Source organism: Protopterus annectens, chromosome 12.part0 (assembly GCF_019279795.1).
Source record: "Protopterus annectens isolate FY-2018-M chromosome 12.part0, PAN1.0, whole genome shotgun sequence".
In the NCBI taxonomy this organism is placed as follows: domain Eukaryota; kingdom Metazoa; phylum Chordata; order Ceratodontiformes; family Protopteridae; genus Protopterus; species Protopterus annectens.
The window spans coordinates 945,411,452-945,430,043 of NC_056746.1; the positions used below are offsets into that span (position 1 = coordinate 945,411,452).

The 18,592-nt window shown below is 39.5% G+C and overlaps 1 protein-coding gene across 3 annotated transcripts in view; it reads left to right on the top strand.

The window, feature by feature from the left end:
- NELFCD (negative elongation factor complex member C/D) overlaps window positions 1–18,592 on the top strand; it is a 1,198,759-nt gene that overhangs the window by 979,347 nt on the left and 200,820 nt on the right. For 2 of the 3 annotated variants that reach the window (XM_044089974.1, XM_044089973.1), the window contains one exon: window positions 15,719–15,859. The exons of the other annotated variant lie outside the window; for it this stretch is intronic. In XM_044089974.1, the coding sequence (XP_043945909.1) occupies window positions 15,719–15,859 (141 nt within the window). The remainder of the gene's footprint in view (window positions 1–15,718; window positions 15,860–18,592) is intronic. 3 annotated transcript variants of the gene reach the window in all.

Genomic DNA, 18,592 nt, shown 5'->3' on the forward strand with positions numbered 1-18,592 from the left:
TGTAGCCATTCAAAACACATCTCTCAGTAAAGCTGTGATGGATGTCATTTTGGAGGCCAGAAGGCCTAGTACTAGGAAATCTTATGCTGGAAAATAGAAGAGATTTTGTATTTGGAACCAGGCACAAGGAACTGATATACAGCTGTGCCAAATATTCCTCAGATTTTGCAATACTTAACTGAGATGCTGGACAAAGGTTTATCTTTTTCATCTATTAAAATTCATGCCTCTGCCATATCGGCTCATTACAATACAGAACCACCGATTTTTTTTTCTCATCCCTTACTAAAACAGTACCTCAGAGGAGCCAAAAACTTAAGGCCTCCAAGAAGATCACCAATGCCTGCATGGGACCTCAACTATGTCTTGGAAAAACTCACCCTGCCACCATCTGAGCCAGCTGCAACGGCTGATATAAAGTTTTTATCTTGGAAAACAGCTCTGCTTGTAGCAATAACCTCTGCAAGATGAGTTTCAGAGCTTCAGGCACTCATGGCTGTGGAACCTTTTATAGGTAGGTACTAGGTTATTGACCAACTTTTTATCCAAATCCACAGAACAAGGGGGGGAAAGAATTCTGCATTCTTTGGATGTTCACAGACAGCTTAGATTCTACTTGGACAGAACCAAAGACTTTCGGAAGACAGAACAATTACTAGTGGCATATGCTGCAGCACCACAAGGAAAGGCCATCTCAAAGCAGACTATTTCAAAGTGGATAGGCCACTGCATTCGTTTCTGCTACTTACACCATGGCAAGCCAGTGCCTAAGGGCATTAGGCCGCATTCAACCAGAGCTGCAGCCACTTCAGCAGCCTTTCTCAGGGGAGTACCAACCAAGGACATTTTAGAGGCTGCTACTTGGAGTTCAGTGCACACCTTTACCAAGCACTATCATCTGCCACTCTACTCTAAATCCAGGGCAGGCTTTGCCACTGCAGTTCTGCAGGGCCTCATAGCCGCTCCTAATGCTGTTCAGCTCCAGCCTCCCATCCATTGCTTTGGGACTCTACCCAAATGTAATGACTGCAGCAGTGAAACACGAAGAACATAGTACAGTTGTGTGCACTTACCATAAATGTAGTTGTTAGAGTGTATTCACTGTTGCAGTCCAGGTTACCCACCCGCCATCCCCCTTTTTTCTTCTGATGGAACTTATCTTTCTTCTCTGATTTATACAACCTATGTGGTGTATTTGCTTGTAGATGAAGATAATTTTTACATTGATGCATGTATTTCTATGTATATAAATTTTGGCTTCCCTTTTAGGGGGCACCTGACATCTGGGGCAAGAAAAGCTAAAGAAAATGGCGTCTGCCGCATCTTTTATAACCCTGACGACCTGACGTCAGGGAAGGGGTGACAGTGGCTGACGCAGGACCCAGGACTTTGGAATTCAGGCCGACTGAGGGCAACCTGCCAGCAGGATTACCCAAATGTAATGACTGCAACAGTGAATACACTCAAACATCTATATTTATGGTAAGTGTACACAACTGTACTTTTCCCATGGTGCTTGTAGCAGAAATGGATGCAATGCGCTATCCATTTAAATACTGTTTGCTTCAAAATGGCCTTCCCCTCTGCCCCTGTTGCAAAACTGACTAGTAACTGGTCTCATTTTCTGAAGGCCTTAGTCCTATCCAGGTAAAATCTGAGCTGTCTGTGCACGTCCAAAGAGTGCAGAATCCTTTCCCCTTTATTTTGAGGATTAGGAAAAAAGGTTGGCCTGTATGGATTGATTGAGAGCCACACTGGACACCACTTTAGGCATAAAGGAAGGGTTTGTCCTGAGAGAGACACTGTCAGCATGGAAAATAATGAAGGGTTCCGCAGCCATAAGAGATTTTAGTTCAGACAGTCTTCTAGCTGAAGTAATGGCTAGAAGCAATGCCGTTTTCCAAGAGAGGAATTTTAAGTCTGCTGATGCAGGCTCAAAGGGTGGAAGTGTGAGCTTTTCAAGTACAGAGTTAAGGTCCCAAGCAAGGGTGGGTGCTCTCCTTGATGGCCTTAAGTTGTTTGCCCCTCTCAGGAACTGTTTGATAAAAGGGTGCGAGAAGAGAAGTGGCTCAGTATTGTAATGAGCCGAAATGGCTGAGGCATGTATCTTAATGGAAGAGAAAGACAGGCCTTTGTAGAGTAGATCTGCTAAGTAATCCAGGATTAAAGGCGGGGGGTTAGAGTTGTGTCCTCTCATTTAGATAGACTCCAGGAGCAGTACCTTTTCCACTTATCCACATAGGATTTCCTTGTACTGGGTCTTCTGGCTTCAAGAATGACGTCCAGCTTAGAGCTGCTGGGGTAGGATTCAAGGGATAAGCAAGGCTGCAAGATTTAGGGTTTGCAGTTGAGGATGCAAAATTTGACCCTCCTGCTGAAGAGAGCAGGGTAGGGTTCTGGAGTAGGTGCCATGGTGGCACCGATGTCTGGCTGTGCAGGAGTGGGTACCAGTGCTGGCGTGGCCATTCTGGGGCAATCAGAATTGTCCTCTGTCTGTTCTGTCATATTTTGAGAGAAGGGACAGAGTTGGGAATGCGTAAATTGAGAGATTTACCCAGATTTCCAGGCCCTGTTGTGAGGGTTCCTGGTGCAGAATCTGCTGAGCTGGTGGTTGTAGGGGGAGGCAAAGAGGTCCACCTCTAGGGTCCCTATTTCTGAATCAGAAGGTTGAAGGTGCTGGGCTCTGCCACTCGTGGGTCTAAGAGATTTCTGCTTAAGTAGTCTGCCAGTGAATTTTTTTTGCCTTGCAGGAATTGAGCTTGCAGATGGACTTGCATGTCCAAGGCCATGTTCCACAGAGCCATGGCTAGCCTGCATAGTGGGTAGGAATGCCCCCCCCCCCCCGCTTGTTGATGTACCACATAACTGTGGTGTCTGTTTATATTAAAAGTTGTCCTAGAAAGAGTAGGGATCTGAAAGCTGTCAGGGTGCTCTGCACAGCTAACATCTCTTTTTGGTTGATGTGCATTTGAATTTGACTTGTGCTCCAGTGGCCCTGAATGCATTTGCCATCAATGTGTACTCCCCAGGCATAGTCTGATGCGTCTGTGTTTAGGGTCTGAGTGGCGTGGAGTTGAGTAAAGCACCGTCCCTTGCTGTGATTGCATGCTTTTTCCCACCAAAGGAACTCTGTTCTTAGACAGGGTATGATAGGAATGACTGTTTCCAGGTCCTGAGAATGTTAGCACCAAAGACTTAAGTACCATTGAAGTTTCCTCATATGCAGTCTTGCATATAGAATTAGCAGTATACATGAGGCCATGAATCCTAGGGCCTGCAGTATTTTTCTTGTGGATAGCTGGGTTCCGATGGCCATTTGTTTGAAGGAGGTTGTCAGGCTTGTTTTTCTGAAGTGAGGAATACCATCTGGGATGCTGTTTTCAAGCTTGCTCCCAGGAATACAGTCTTTTGACTGGGTACCAGTTTTGATTTCTTTTCGTTGGTGGTGTATCCCAGGGAAATGAGAGAGTTTTTCACAAATGTCAGGTGCTGCAACAGCAATTCCTGACTGTCCGCCTGAATCAGGCAGTCATCCAAGTAGGGGTAAATTTGGATATTTCTCTGCCCGCAGTATGCAATGGCTAGAGCCAGACATTTTCTGAATACTCTGGGCGCAGTGGATAAGCCAAAGGGAAGTGCAGAGAACTGATAATGCATAGATCCAGCCCTGAAACATAGATACTTCCTGCATGACTGCCTTTATAGGGGTGTGCAGATAGGCTTCTTTTAAGTCTAGGGTGACTTGGCTAGCATAGGTAGAAGCTGTTGTAGGGTAAACATTTTGAATTTTGGTACCACCAGGAAGATGTTGAGAATTGAAAGATCCAGGATTGGGAGCCAAGAGCTCTCTTTCCTGGGTATCCGGAAGAGTCTGGAATAGAATCCTTGACCTATCTGTTCTACTGGAACCAGTTGAATAGCTCTGATGGAAAGCAGGGATAGAACTTGGTTTTGAGCCTCTGCCCACTGGTTCGGAGGAAGGTCTGGCAATTAGTGGAAGTAAAATTTTTACCCCTGGGATACAATGTTAAGGACCCATTGGTCTTGTATGATGGACATCTAGTTTTTTGCATGAAGGGCAAATTTTCCTCCTAGGGGCACAATCAATTGGGCAGAGGTGGGGAGTGGAGTAGAGAAGTCATTGTGAGTTTTTTCCGTAAGGGGTGGGGGCACTCCATTGCTTAGATCTCTGCATAACCTGAGACTGTAATCTGGGTGGTCTGTTTCCCCTGGGTCTGGTTTGAGATGGCCTGGAGGGGGCTGGAAAGGGCCAGTGGTTTGTAGGGGCAATGCCTACTGAATCTAGGAGGTTGCACTTGTAAGAAACCTTTAACAGTCTGCATAGACTTAACTTTTTCTTCCATCTTTTTAAGAACTTCTTCAGCTTTGGTGCCAAACAAACTGTCCTTGTTCAAAGGAGTGTCTAGTAACTTTGATTTGACATTGTCTGGCAAGGTCTGCTCTTTGAGCCAAGCATGTCTTCTCAGTACAGAACCAGTGACTGCTGCCCTGCAAGATGCTCCTAGGGCGTCAAAGCCACACTGCAAGGTATACTTGCTGACTTGGCTTGCAGAGTGCATAAGCTCCTGCAATTCTTTTTCTGCACCGTCTGTAAAGGTTGCCACTTTTTGTTTACTAAGTTCCATAACATGTTGCTGGTACTTCAGCATGTGAAACTGACAATTCAATGTTTTAATAGCAAGGGTTAAAAAGGTATATACCTTCTTACTCCATCTTTGGAAAGCTCTGGAGTCCCTGTCCGAAGGGGTGGGATTCTTGGCTGTAGTTGCCTTGATGCCTTTAGGCCCCTGGGAAATAATCTCAGAGTCAGCAGTAGGATTCTTGAAAAGAAATTTGAATGTCAGGTGCTTTGTAGCACCTCTCTGGTTTCCTAGGGGCAGGAGGTAAAGTATCAGGAGTAAGACTGGATTCCATAAAAACATCATCAACAACCTCCAGGACTGGGGGTATTGCTAAAGGCTGGTGCTGTGGTAAATCTAGAAATTCTGAGTCTCTTTTTGGACTGAGGATAGTCTTGGCATTCCCAGAGGAAATGCTCTCTTAAAGTATGTAAGGTCTCACCAAAACAAAAATCCTCTGGAGGGGAGGCAGAGGGGAATGGATTCCTTTGCATCTGAATCCTCATAAGCAGATAAGGGCAAGTCTTCATAATCAGATACCTCACTCATCCGACTCCTGGTCTGTTAAAACTGCAGGGGACTGGTCTCTTTTCCTCTTAGCAGGGGAAGGCTGACTTCCCCTAATCAGCATAATAAGGTCTTCTGCCATTCTCAGCATTTGTCATTGTGGCATGTGAGCAGGTGCATGCACTTTGGTCGTTGGTTTTCTAGGCATAGCGCATACCCTTGGCCTAAGAAACTCTGTAGTTTTTGATAAAAAAAGTTGTCTGTTTTAGTCGGACATCGGTAGTGCGAAGTACTGCCTCAGAAGCCGGTGCCTGCACAGCGGCTCTGGACCCATCCAATGTAGAGACATCCACAGGTTCCATAGTCGAATAGTCACCCTGCATATCCGAATGGGTCTCAGTAGAGGCCTGCGAGTCCATTAAAGCGGGCATCAGGGGCTGCGAAAGAGCCTCACTGAGTACTGGCGAACTGGTGACCAGCTTAATGGAAGCGTCGTCGGCAGCTTTGGACCTATGTGGTCCGTCTCTGTCTTTATCCTTACAGTTTTTCGGAATATCGGTAGTCGGATGGCTTACCGAAGCCATTTCAGAATACGGAGATAGAGAGCAAAAGAATTTAGCGACAATGAGAGCCCATTGACGAATGGTTCGGGCGTTGAACAAGGCAGAAAACTGACAGCGAGTTACGTCGTGGTCTGGGCCTAAACAGGTGACACAGTACGAATGAAAATCTCTGTGTGATTTTTGCTTTCCATAGGCAAGACAATTGTTAACTTTTTCTGACATCGGTTAGGGCAAGAAAAAAGGATACCCAACAAGGTACTTAGCTTTAAAAGACTTCAGGATTATTCAATTTGTAAATGCAAATTCAGGTAGCAACCGACCGGCACTTGTGAACTGCTTCTGCTTCGGGCTCCTCGGCTGCCTGTTTTTATACCCCTGATGACCTAACGTCTGTCCTGGAGTGACAGCAACTGACACAGAAATACTAAGTCTCTGGTATTTGGGCCGAATGAGGGCTACCTGCAGACAGATAACCCTAGTGTGATGACTGCAACAGTGAAACATGAAGAACATCATGTTATGGGAGTGTAATGAGTTCACAGACTTCCCTACAGAGTACTGTGTCAGAAATATTGGGTGAGCAAATGGGTGTAACTAAGGAAATTATTTTTTGAGCTGGGATACAGGATCTTAATTCTCTAGACATAGTAAGGCCTTGTTATGGTTAATTATGATGGCTACCTAAAAAGCAATTACTGGAAAATGGAAATCAATCTAAACCAACTGTATTAGAAGTAGCGAGGTAAAACAACTGGAAGTGTGATTTTTAGAAAAGGGTAGGAGCAAATTACATATAAAAAATGGAAATTGTGGGAACAATACATTGAGAATAATGTCTTGGAAGAACAGGAGTGAGGTTTAAAGGAAGGCAGAGATCAATTTATGTAATGTTGAATTGATAAATATACAAAATAATATTTATGCTGTATAATCTTTGTAAGTAGGATTGTTAATATGATTCGTTTTCTTTTATGTAAATGTACTTTGCCTATGTCTTAAGTGATAATTCAATAAAACAGTTAAAATAACTAGTCGCCAGTACTGCTCAACACTAGGAGCCTTAACAAAAAACACTTCCCTGCAGGTATTCCTGACACTAGAATGCATTGATGTATGCACAGTACTTTTAAAGACAGACAAAATCGGTGCAAGGTTTCAATATCTGCCACGTGTTCTGACCCACTACATTAGTTGAAGGAACTAAAGGCAGCGTGGTCTCAACATTCCTAAAACAGGCTTTCTTCTCCAGACTTGTGTAGCAGGATAATGACCTGGGACTCCATGTCCAACTTGCCAGTAACAAAACCTTATTACATTGTAGCTAACTATAGGATCCCCTTGGCCCATACCTCCTGCCTAACTTTTGGAAGCAGTAGGCATTCAGCCAAACGTCCTCTTATGGGACTTCAGCCTCCCGTCCATCAACTGGGAAACATTTACATCCCAAAACATTTGTATGCCATTGGATTTATGGACATCTAAAATTGTCCCTAAGCATGAGTGCGCCTTCTGTGGAAGGTTGGGTGCCGGGCTGGCAACTCGACACCATAAAACTCCACTGCCAATCATGAGCGGACAGGTAATCCGCTGTGGCGACCCCTAACCGGGAAAAAGCCAAAAGAAGAAGAAGAAGATAAATTCGCTAGACCTGTTACACATCACCCCTACAAGGGAAGACAAATTTCTTGTCTTGGTTGTAACCAGTATGGAATAGCTGTGTTCCCTGTCAGTTGTAACATTCTCCCTAATCAAGCAGGTCCATAAATTGGTCATATTCTTCTCACCATAAGAAAGAAGCTGGAAGCATCCTGTAATAACTCTGTATTCAAGGGTTATGCTAAAGCTAATCTACTAAATGTGTGTGACGAGCTGGCAAAATTCAACATTCTGTACCACTCGGGTGACCCCTCGTGAAATTCAGAATCCTTGAACACCAGATTCTAAGAATATGTAAATAACTGCACAGAAACATCTGTCCCCTCTGAAAAAAATTTTATGCCAAACTTAAAAATAAATCCGCTGTGGTGGAACCCAAATTTACACAGGCTCTGCAGTATAAGGAAAAAGCTAATTGCATGTAAAAGTAAATGTAACTCCAAATGCCAGGGGAAAAAAAAACATTCTTGCCAAACTTAACAGGGAATTCTGGTCCTGGATCAAATCTGCCACAGGTAGATATAAAGTTAAAATAGCCACTCATTTACAAGATAATCACAAAGCTTTTAACTGTATTAGAAATATCAAACATAATGCTCAAAACTGAGCAGAACTTATGATAGTATCACATACTCTAATCTTGAGGACCTAGACCATCTACTATTAGATAAATTAGCTCTAACGTCACCTCCCCCCCCCAAACACTCCCAGATCACGTACCAGCATCCGTCTACCCCCCCCCCCCGATCTCCTAGGAACAGGGCTGCATGGCTAGGCTTATAAAGGGCCTTGTGGTTGTTAGCCTAGTATCTTCTATGAAAAAGCTTCTTCTCAACCATGAGCTATAGTAGCTGTTAGCACATGGAACACTGCAGTCTTCTTAATTATATTCATAGTTATAAGGAGTTACATAAATAACTGAAATTGTGTGTGTATGTCTGCACACACACACACACACACACACACACACATATATATATATATATATATATATATATATATATATATATATATATATATATATATATATATATATGTATATGTAGACACACACAGGTGCATATATTTTATATATATATATATATATATATATATATATATATATATATATATGTGTGTGTGTGTGTGTGTATGGATCTACTTTGACTGAATGAAAGTGCGATCCACCGAAAGCTACTTACCCAAGCTTAATCCACCAAAACACATCTTCAGTGAACGAACGGACTGCCAAATTCCTTTCACAGGGAAAGGAACCACTTGACCACCACAGTGAACTATACCCTGCCTTCCGTGTAGTGTGATCTCAGAGTTGGTATATTTAGGTGGGGAGGGGGGTGTGGGGGGTGATGCCCCCCATTTTGGTGGGCTTACTTTTCCTTCATTCATCTGTTTTTCATGGTGGTCAAATGGTTCCTTTCCCAGTGAAAAGAATTCAGCAGTCCATTCGTTCGTTGAAGAGGTGCTTCGGTGGATTCACCTCAGGTAAGTAGTTTTCAGTGGATTGCACTTACGTTGAGTCAAAGTAGATCTATGTGTGTGTGTGTGATATATATATGTATATATATATATATATATATATATATATGTGTATATATATATATATATATGTATATATATATATATGTATATATATATATATATATATATATATATATATATGTATATATATATATATATATATATATATGTATATATATATATATATATATATATATATATATGTGTATATATATATATATATGTATATGTGTATATATATAAATATATATATATATATATATATGTATATGTGTATATATAAATATATATATATATATATATATATATATATATATATATTGTTCCTACAAAAAGGAACAATAAATAACAAGGTAATAATACTAAATATAAGTATTGAGAATATGATTGTTAAAACCAGTTTAGAATCCCTACATCTGACAGAATATAGCGACCCTAACTATTACAGATACATTCTATCTATTACATGTTAATAATTTTAGTACTGGTTTTATTGATAACATTTCATTAATACCAGGAAAAATATGAGCTCTGGTTCTTATTTGCCAGAGCAATTCATTAATTTCCAAGTGGAGCTGCCAGGGGCCCCCTCTATTATCCACAAATCTTTTCTGTAAAATTGTGAAGCCAAAAGTATGCCCTTCATTTTCAATGACATGCCTAGCTAAGGCATTATTTGTATCTTTTTTATTTATGGCGTACTGATGTTCATATATCCTGCATTTGAATTTACGTTCTGTTTTACCAATGTAAAATGCCTTACACTGGTTACATAAAGCCGCATATATTACTATTTTGGTCTCACAATTACAGTGATCATTCACATTCACAAGTCAACAACGAGGTAATTTAAACTCTGCAGTTTCCAGACTGGCTGTTAACAATAGTATGTTTGGCAAAGAAGGTCTACCTCTTATGGGGAACTTTTTGGATAAAGTTAATTTTTTCGACCAACAGGTTGAGATTAATACAAGCCCAAATGTCAACGGGAGTGTGAATGAGAACTGTGGGCTTGCTGGAACAGTAGAAGAGTTTGATACTAAGTTGTTTAGATGTAAAAAATTACAACTCTAGGTAGCTTACCTCGAGGAATGTGTTAAAAACAATGTCATTCCAAAAGGCTTACGCCAGTGGCGGTTTCCCGCTGGCTTAACAGATGACTCTCCTTTTTACCAGGAATTGCTTGAGTTATTTGACAGACAAGGCAAGGAGTTTTTATTAGCCCTAATAGCATATTATTCTAAAGACATTGCCATACTAAAAACTGAGCTGGAAGAATTGGAAAAAGAGATAAAAGCCCATGTTGAATTCCTGCGGTACAAATATGAGTACTGCAGAATATTTACCAGTATAGAAGCTACAATGGACAAATTATTATTAAATAAGAAAAAGAAATTAACTCTGGATGTTAAAGATTATAGTAATAAATGTGCTTATCCCAGACTTCCAGCGCAAGCACAAAAGGCAGCAGAGGTAGGCAATGATAATGGAACCATAAGGGGCCAAGTAAATTCAAAAAATTCTGATAGGCCTCCAAGTGGGCCATGTCAGCAAAGACCTATTCCGAGGAGAAGTCCTAGGTTAAATAACAATGGTAATGTGAATCCTAACGCAAATAATTCAGCGGATTGTAATATTCCGAATGTCCAACAAAATTATGGGGAACATGAAGTGATTCAACCATGTGAATCACAAGACATTCAAAATCAACCTGTTTTTCACCAGGTCAATTACTCCAAGCGGAACAATCAGGGATTTGTTCACCAACAGTCCAATTCCAGGAACAGGAGGAAAGCTCGGAAGAGATGAATCTAACTCCACGTTTTGGTCTACAACCAAAACTATATGAGAGCTCGAAGGGGGACTTTAAAGTTTATAATTATACGGTATTGGATATACATTAGGAAATGGTAGATTTCCTAGCAAAGGACTTGTCTTTTGTTCCAGGACGACGTATGGACATTAGCAAAACCATCATTGATTTAAAAATCTTTGTACGTAAGCTAAATCTCTCTTGTCTTTTAGGTAATTCAGCTTCTATGAGTACCCTTAGAGTGTCTAGTTCATATAATCCACCTCTCCATTCTACCTTAAATACTTTTGAGAGGATTTGTGAAATGGATTTATGGGCTATAAGAAATCATGAGATTTTCAGAAATTATACACACTCTACCAATATGAATGAGTTGGAATGGGATTTTATTCACTTACTAAGGGATTGTAGAATAAGAGTAATGAAACCAGACAAAGGCGGCGGCCTAGTGTTTATGGACCACTGTATGTATGTAGAATATATGTCAAAACATCTAGATACTCCAGCATATAGATTAGTTTCTTTAAATGAAATCCATATGGCATATAAGAAAATCAATAATATTCTAAGTGATTTGTTTCTAGAAGGGTCTATTGACTTAGAGTTGCATACATACTTGAAGTTGGCCGCACCTAGAATACCGGCCTTTTTTGGGAATCCCAAGTTACACAAAAGACTATGTGAACCCCCTTTTAGACCCATCATCGATGGTAGGGGTTCAATCACATATGCTTGCGCGAAATATATTGACAGCATTATTAAACCACTTATTGATAGTGAAAATCAAATATGCAAGGATTCCTGGTCTTTTATAGAGAGCATCAATAAATTAGAGTACTCACCAAATGTAAACTTTTTGACGATAGATGTCAAAGATTTATATACTGTTATACCACAAGTGATGGGGATTGAATGGGTGAGACAATTTATGTTGTCCAAAAAGGTCAGTGAAGATACTATCCGCCTGATTGAGACATTGTTGGAAGTAGTATTGACAAATAACTTCTTCTCCTTTGAAAACAGGTTCTATTTGCAAACATCAGGGGTAGCAATGGGCTCACCCTGTGGAGGATCGTTTGCAAATGCTGTTATGGCCTTTTGGGAGAATTCTTTACTTTTTAGGAACCCCTTGTTTCTAAAATATGTCACCTGGTACACTAGGTACCAGGATGACATATTTTGTATTTGGGTTGGTAATCAAGATATAATCCCCTTATTTATAGAGGAAATTACTAAAATGACTAATTTTTTAGAATTTACTTATAATTTAGGAGTAAACGAAATTAATTACTTGGATATTTTATTAATAAATGATAGAGTTAATGGCAAATATAAAAGTTTGATTTTTAGAAAGCCAACGTACTCTAATTCTCTATTGCATTTTACAAGTAATCATCCATTCTTCCAGAAAAAAGCTGTAATTAAGGGCCAGATTGTACGTGCAGCACGCATGGTATCTGACCGGTTAGATTATGACATAGAATGCAATAGATTGAAGAACATGTTCCTAGTTAGAGGGTATCCCCCTGCATTCATTTCAAATATAATATCAGAAGTTACAAGCAGACGCGAGGATGGTTCCCTATTTCCCTTATTAGGAGTTAGAGATTCCGAATGCTCTACCACAGTTCAAAGTTTAGGCGATGGCCATAAGTGTATTATAGGTAAGAGTAGAGCAGATAATAATGATTATCGTATTAGTTTTATGCATACATACTCCTTAGAATTTAAAGAAATTCGAGAAGTCATTTTTAAAAATTGGGAGGTGTTGAGAAATGATAGACACTTGATAAATCTACTTGGCGAGACACCCAGGACTACATATAGGAGAGGGGTTAATTTAAAGGCCTTACTGGAAAGAACTAGGTACAAAACTAACTCCAATAGACAGCCTGGGATGTTTAAATGCGGCTCTTGTGCGCAATGTAAATTTATAAAAGTGGGCAGCCAGGTTAAGATTGATAATAAAATATACAAAGTGAACGATTACTGTAATTGTGAGACCAAAATAGTAATATATGCGGCTTTATGTAACCAGTGTAAGGCATTTTACATTGGTAAAACAGAACGTAAATTCAAATGCAGGATATATGAACATCAGTACGCCATAAATAAAAAAGATACAAATAATGCCTTAGCTAGGCATGTCATTGAAAATGAAGGGCATACTTTTACAGAAAAGATTTGTGGATAATAGAGGGGGCCCCTGGCAGATCCACTTGGAAATTAATGAATTGCTCTGGCAAATAAGAACCAGAGCTCATATTTTTCCTGGTATTAATGAAATGTTATCAATAAAACCAGTACTAAAATTATTAACATGTAATAGATAGAATGTATCTGTAATAGTTAGGGTCGCTATATTCTGTCAGATGTAGGGATTCTAAACTGGTTTTAACAATCATATTCTCAATACTTATATTTAGTATTATTACCTTGTTATTTATTGTTCCTTTTTGTAGGTTCACATAGCTATGATTTTCATGAAATATTCGATATCCATGATTCAAGATGGCATGAAAATATCTCTACCTAGTGAATTAATTTTGTATTAAAATGTGTTTTTAACAATATGATATAAATTTTAAACACAAAAAATTTTTTTTAATAATGTTCACAATGTTGGTTGAAGTTTAGTAGGTTGTTTGGAAAAGCTTTAACAATGAGTAGCGTAGTACCTTTAAGGGTATTTGATTAACATAAAAGTAATTAGATGCATTTTTAGCTGATTGGAGACTTGTAATATGTTGTCACTATAAATACTTTATCTTTGATGGTGTTTTAAACTTTTGTCTGAAGAAGGCAGGATATTCTCTTGCCGAAAGAGTGTATTGTTTTTAACGCTCACTTTTAACTTTTGGCACAATAAATTGCTATTTTGAATTCGAAGAAGCGTTTCTCTTATAGTGACCAGGTTTGTTTTTTTTGGTTTAACATATATGTGTATATATATATATATATATATATATATATATATATATATATATATATATATATATATGTGTGTGTGTATATGTGTGTGTATGTATATATATATATATATATATATATATATGTGTGTGTGTATGTATATATATATATATATATATATATATATAGTGTGTGTGTGTGTGTGTGTATATATTATAATATATATATTATATATAAATTATTATAATTGTTTACCGCTGTGGAGCAATGATTAAACATGACCATTTGCAGGTGCAACCTGGGTGTGAAGTACAACAGGAAACAAGTTGAAAAAAACTTTACATTTACAAAATGGAACAATATGATGCAGTAATAAAATGAGCTAGGTTACTGAATTATAACTTGGCACAGTTGTAATACAAGATAAATGAGTGCACTCTTAAGATTACTTTGCAGATAAACTGTTGCCTTCACTTTCAACCCTAATGTCTTTTGTCACTTACCACAAGTGGGTTTGTTGGTGTAACATTTCTGTCTGCTTGGTTCCTAGCTCCAGAAAAGAGTAGAATATAGTGCTGTGCCTTGTCACTAGACTGCCTACTACCAGCTTCTTTCATTGAATGCACCCTCTTCCCATAGGGATGCCTGACCGCTGAAACTATCTTGCTGCAAGACTGACATCCGTATGCTGCTTATTACATATTATATGTACATAATCTGCTGCACAGTGATCGTGTTCTATTTGTATCAGCTGTTATGGTGCTTAGACTTGCACAACAGTACTTTACCCTTCTAGTGATATAATTGTATGTTTATATTGGAGTGTGCTGGAGTAGAACACAATTTTTGTAGTTAGAGCACCCTTTGCATGCATTCATATTGTGGAGTGTGCTAGAGTAGAACAGTTTTTGTAGCAGTAGCGCACACTTTGCATGCAGTTCCAGTACTACTTTGCTTGCCGTTAGTTGTCTTTAAATCTGTAGCCTGTTATTCTATAATAGTTATTGTTTTGCTTAGAAGAATCAGCACTTTGACTCCTGCTTTGACTAACCTGTTATGGTTTGCTTCTGTAGATGGACCTACATATGTCCATAGAGGGCATGTATCAGAATTTGCAGCTAGTGTAACAGTCTTCTAAACAGCAGCTAACTCCTCAGCTGGCTTTAGAGAAGTTTTTGGATTGTTTCATAATATCTGTACTTGGTAACTCGTTCTGGTGGGGATACTGTGCCAGTCAGTTTTGGCAAGGATGCAGTCATATTGCATGAGGTTACTTTAATTTGGGTTTCTGAGGACAGAGCCTTCCTTTTGATATTTTTGGTTATGTTCACTGACCTTGCATACTTGTTCCACAGGTAGTTGGTGAAGTACGGGGTATTTACTAATTGCATGGGAGTCCTGGTGCAGAGCGTGTACTTGCATGTAGCCAAAGTGCAATGTTTTCCCATTTTTATATAGGAGTCTTAGTACTTAATGTTCATATTACTGGGGAGACAAAGGGTATACTTGCTTGTAGCACAAGTGAAGCAATGGTTTCTCATTTTTTTTACTTGCATGCCATTCGGGGAGAACTTGTTTGACACGCACATATTACTGTTAAAATCCAGACTGTATTTTTGAGTAGCATCCCTAACATTTTCTGTCACATTCTCAATTGCTATAATTTCAGTTATATGACATGCATTTTGTAAAGTGGATGGAATCACAATGAATAAAGGTCATTTTCCCCCACTGACACTTGTTTGTTAGCTTGTAGTTTGAAGATGACCAGCTCAGCCAGCAGAACAAAGTTAATAAATGTAGAATTTTGGTAGCCTTGATTCTTTACAGTTTTCAAGTTGCATTTAGTGCCAGGCCATCCCCCCAACACACACACGCACACCAAGAGCTCCTATGGCTTAATGTTCTACCCATAGCCTTTTTTTAGTAGTAGTTATTTTGATGTCCACAGAAGAGTTGAACTGAATTTACTTTTGAGTCGCTTAGTGTTTGCTTGTGGATGGTTTCATTGTTTTGCTTTAGTTTGAAGGAACCTGTATAAAATTAATGTAGAACTATTAACTATAAAAATAATCATGACCACTCTTTGGTACTTTGTTTGCCTTCTGTAGCTAGAATTGAAGAAGACATTGCTGGATAGAATGGTGCATTTACTAAGTCGTGGTTATGTTCTTCCTGTTGTAAGTTACATCCGCAAGTGCCTTGAGAAAATGGATACAGACATTTCTCTTATCCGGTACTTTGTTACAGAAGTAAGCCTTATCAACTTTTTTCAAGTCTCTTCTTTTTAATGATTTTTCTCATTTTGCTCCCTTAAAGTGTAAGAATCAAGAGGTATCCATAAAATAATGCTTACAGTTGCCTGCAAGATATTTTTTAACCCTATTTACATTTATGTAATGAAGTAACTCAAGATTACAGAAACATACATGTTGCAGTTTCGTACAGAACTTGGAAAGGAGGTTATAAAACTAACTTCCATGTTGCCTTCATAAAATGTCTGCAGCATTTTACAGTAGATTGAAAGCTAAAGGTTTGTTTGAAGTATACATATTTTGAAGGTGTATTCCTACTCCCTTCTCACATCTGTGTGTGCATCATTTAAACAGGGTTTTAGGAAGTGAATGGAATGCTTTTCAGAGCATACCTAATTTTCTTATTCCCACCTTGTCACATATGGGGAGTTTTAGATGTCCCAATCACCTGTTGCTATAAACATTTTAACTGAGATATATACAGAGTAGTTCACAGGATGGTGTGCACTTTGAGAGTAGTTTAATAATCAGAGGCTGTTGCACCAAGAACAAGTGAGAACAGTTAGGGGAGATCTTCTCAGGGTTCTGTTGCAAGCACCTGACAAGTGGCAGGGGAGGTGAACTGATGGTTAGAAGAGATGCAACTTCCTAAGAGCTGGAGGAGGTTGTGTTCTGACAAAGCAGAAGGTGGCTAGGAGGAAGATTTTAGCTGCTATAGGATCTGGGTATGCACATGTGCTGCAGGTTACTTGAAAGTGAAACAGGTGACTCGACTGTATCTTTTGGCGGAGGTACTCCCAGATGTAGGAAACACCATGGATAAGGGTTCTCAGTACAGGGTTCAGAATGTGCCATCGAGGATGCAGTAGGGGCAGTTTCTCTACAAGAAGAAACTCTATCTCTGTTCAGTACATTTTAATTGATGGACATTGGGTTAGAAATGATGATTGGACAGTGAGGGTAGGAAATGTAGATAGGCTGGGAAGTAGGATGGGGGGCATCAAATAATCATTCAGTAGACTATAAGTGATTTGAATTTGGAGTATGTCTTTCAATAGGGGTCACTGCTGCAGTAAACTAAGCTGTATGGATTATGTCATGTTAAGAATAAAAAAGCTGGCCAATTTCCAAAGTTCAGAGTATCTTCTACGTGCCCAAACCATTAGCCAGCTCAAGCTGAGCTGTCTGTAAGTCAGGTTTGGGAACCAAGCCCTTCAGTGCTTTTATGCCGTTAAAGAGAGAGTTTCTGTGCTTCCTTTTGGGGATTGACAGTGTGCTAATGCTGATGTTCAGCATATTGATCATTACTGCAGTTGCCATAGCTGTATGGGTTATGTTCTGCCCAGGGTATAACAGATGGCCAGCTTCCAGAGCTTCATGGCACTTTCCAAGCACCCAAACTTGTCTGGTGGTCTTAGGCTTTCAGAGATTGATGGTCTGCTTGTGCTGTTCCTTTGCTGGACAGAAAAGTTCCTTTTTGGGGAGGATTTCCATTTTTTTGTTTCTTTTTTATCGCTTTTCTCTTCAAGAAAATTATTTTTAAGCTAAGAGTTTTGTGTTTTAATGGACTATCTTGAGATTGTAACGTAGTTCTAAATGGAGTGCTGATTTTCCCTTTCAGTTTAAAAGTGGTGTAAAGTAACTGAAAACATTTTTTTCTGTGGAGAAATTCTATTTATTTTACTTTTTGGTGGGTGGCATGATGTCTTAAAGTGCTTTTTTTGTCAAAATAACTTCTGTAGATTGGTAGTGTTTACCGGCATTTGCTGCTCATCTTTCCAAGGAAAGAGGGTCCATTTCTGGTTTGGCCATGGAACAGACTGCCAGTCCCATTGTCAGTCCTTTTTCCAGTCACATAAAAAAAAAAAATCAAGCAAAATAGCCTTTGCCACCACAGCAGCCTGCAGTTTGCCTCAGCTGCCAGTGGGTGACTCTGCTGTGGCCATTTGTTGTACCTCAAACCACTCACCTTTTACCCCGGCTCCCTTGGGTGTGTAGCACCCTACAGCCACTATGGACTAGAGGTTAGCCATGTCCCCTGCAGCTGTTGAGGTCCCCTCAGAGGGCAACGGTTAGCCATTCTTGTTGGTCCTAGGAGAGGGAACAGGGAAGCTGTTGTCAGAATGCTGTGCCTATCCAGTATTTAATTCATGCTATTGATCCTTCCTGTGAAGTAGTTTCTGGTAAAAGCAAGAGGGATACTTTTCCTGAAGAGTCTCAAAATTCTGTATCTGAACAGGAAGATACAGGGACGGATGCAGGATATTTTTCCTCTGATTTCTGATTCAAAATCAGAGGAGAGTTTAGTTTCTGATTTTCCCTATCAAGGTTTCTCTTTCTTTGAGACTGTTGATAGTGTGCCAGTGTTTTCATTGAGAGAACACTGAGGTTTCTCAGTCCCTTAGAAGATACTAAGTTGTTACAGAAGGATTTTCCACAACCTACACCCATTCTTCTTGCTCTTTCTGCTTTAGCGGATATGTGCATTACTTCCTGCAGTATTCCTAGTCAGTCATCTGTCCCTAAAAAGCCGACTGTATAAAGTTGTTCAGTCTTATAAATTTTATACACTATTCCAAAACCTGACCCAGCAGCTCTAGAACATTCTGACTGAAATCATTGTTGCAGTATTCCTGACAGATGGATTGACACTGCTGATGTCTGGCCGGGATACCAAAGCTTTACCTTCCCTAGGTCATACATCCGATGTATGACCTCAGATCATATACT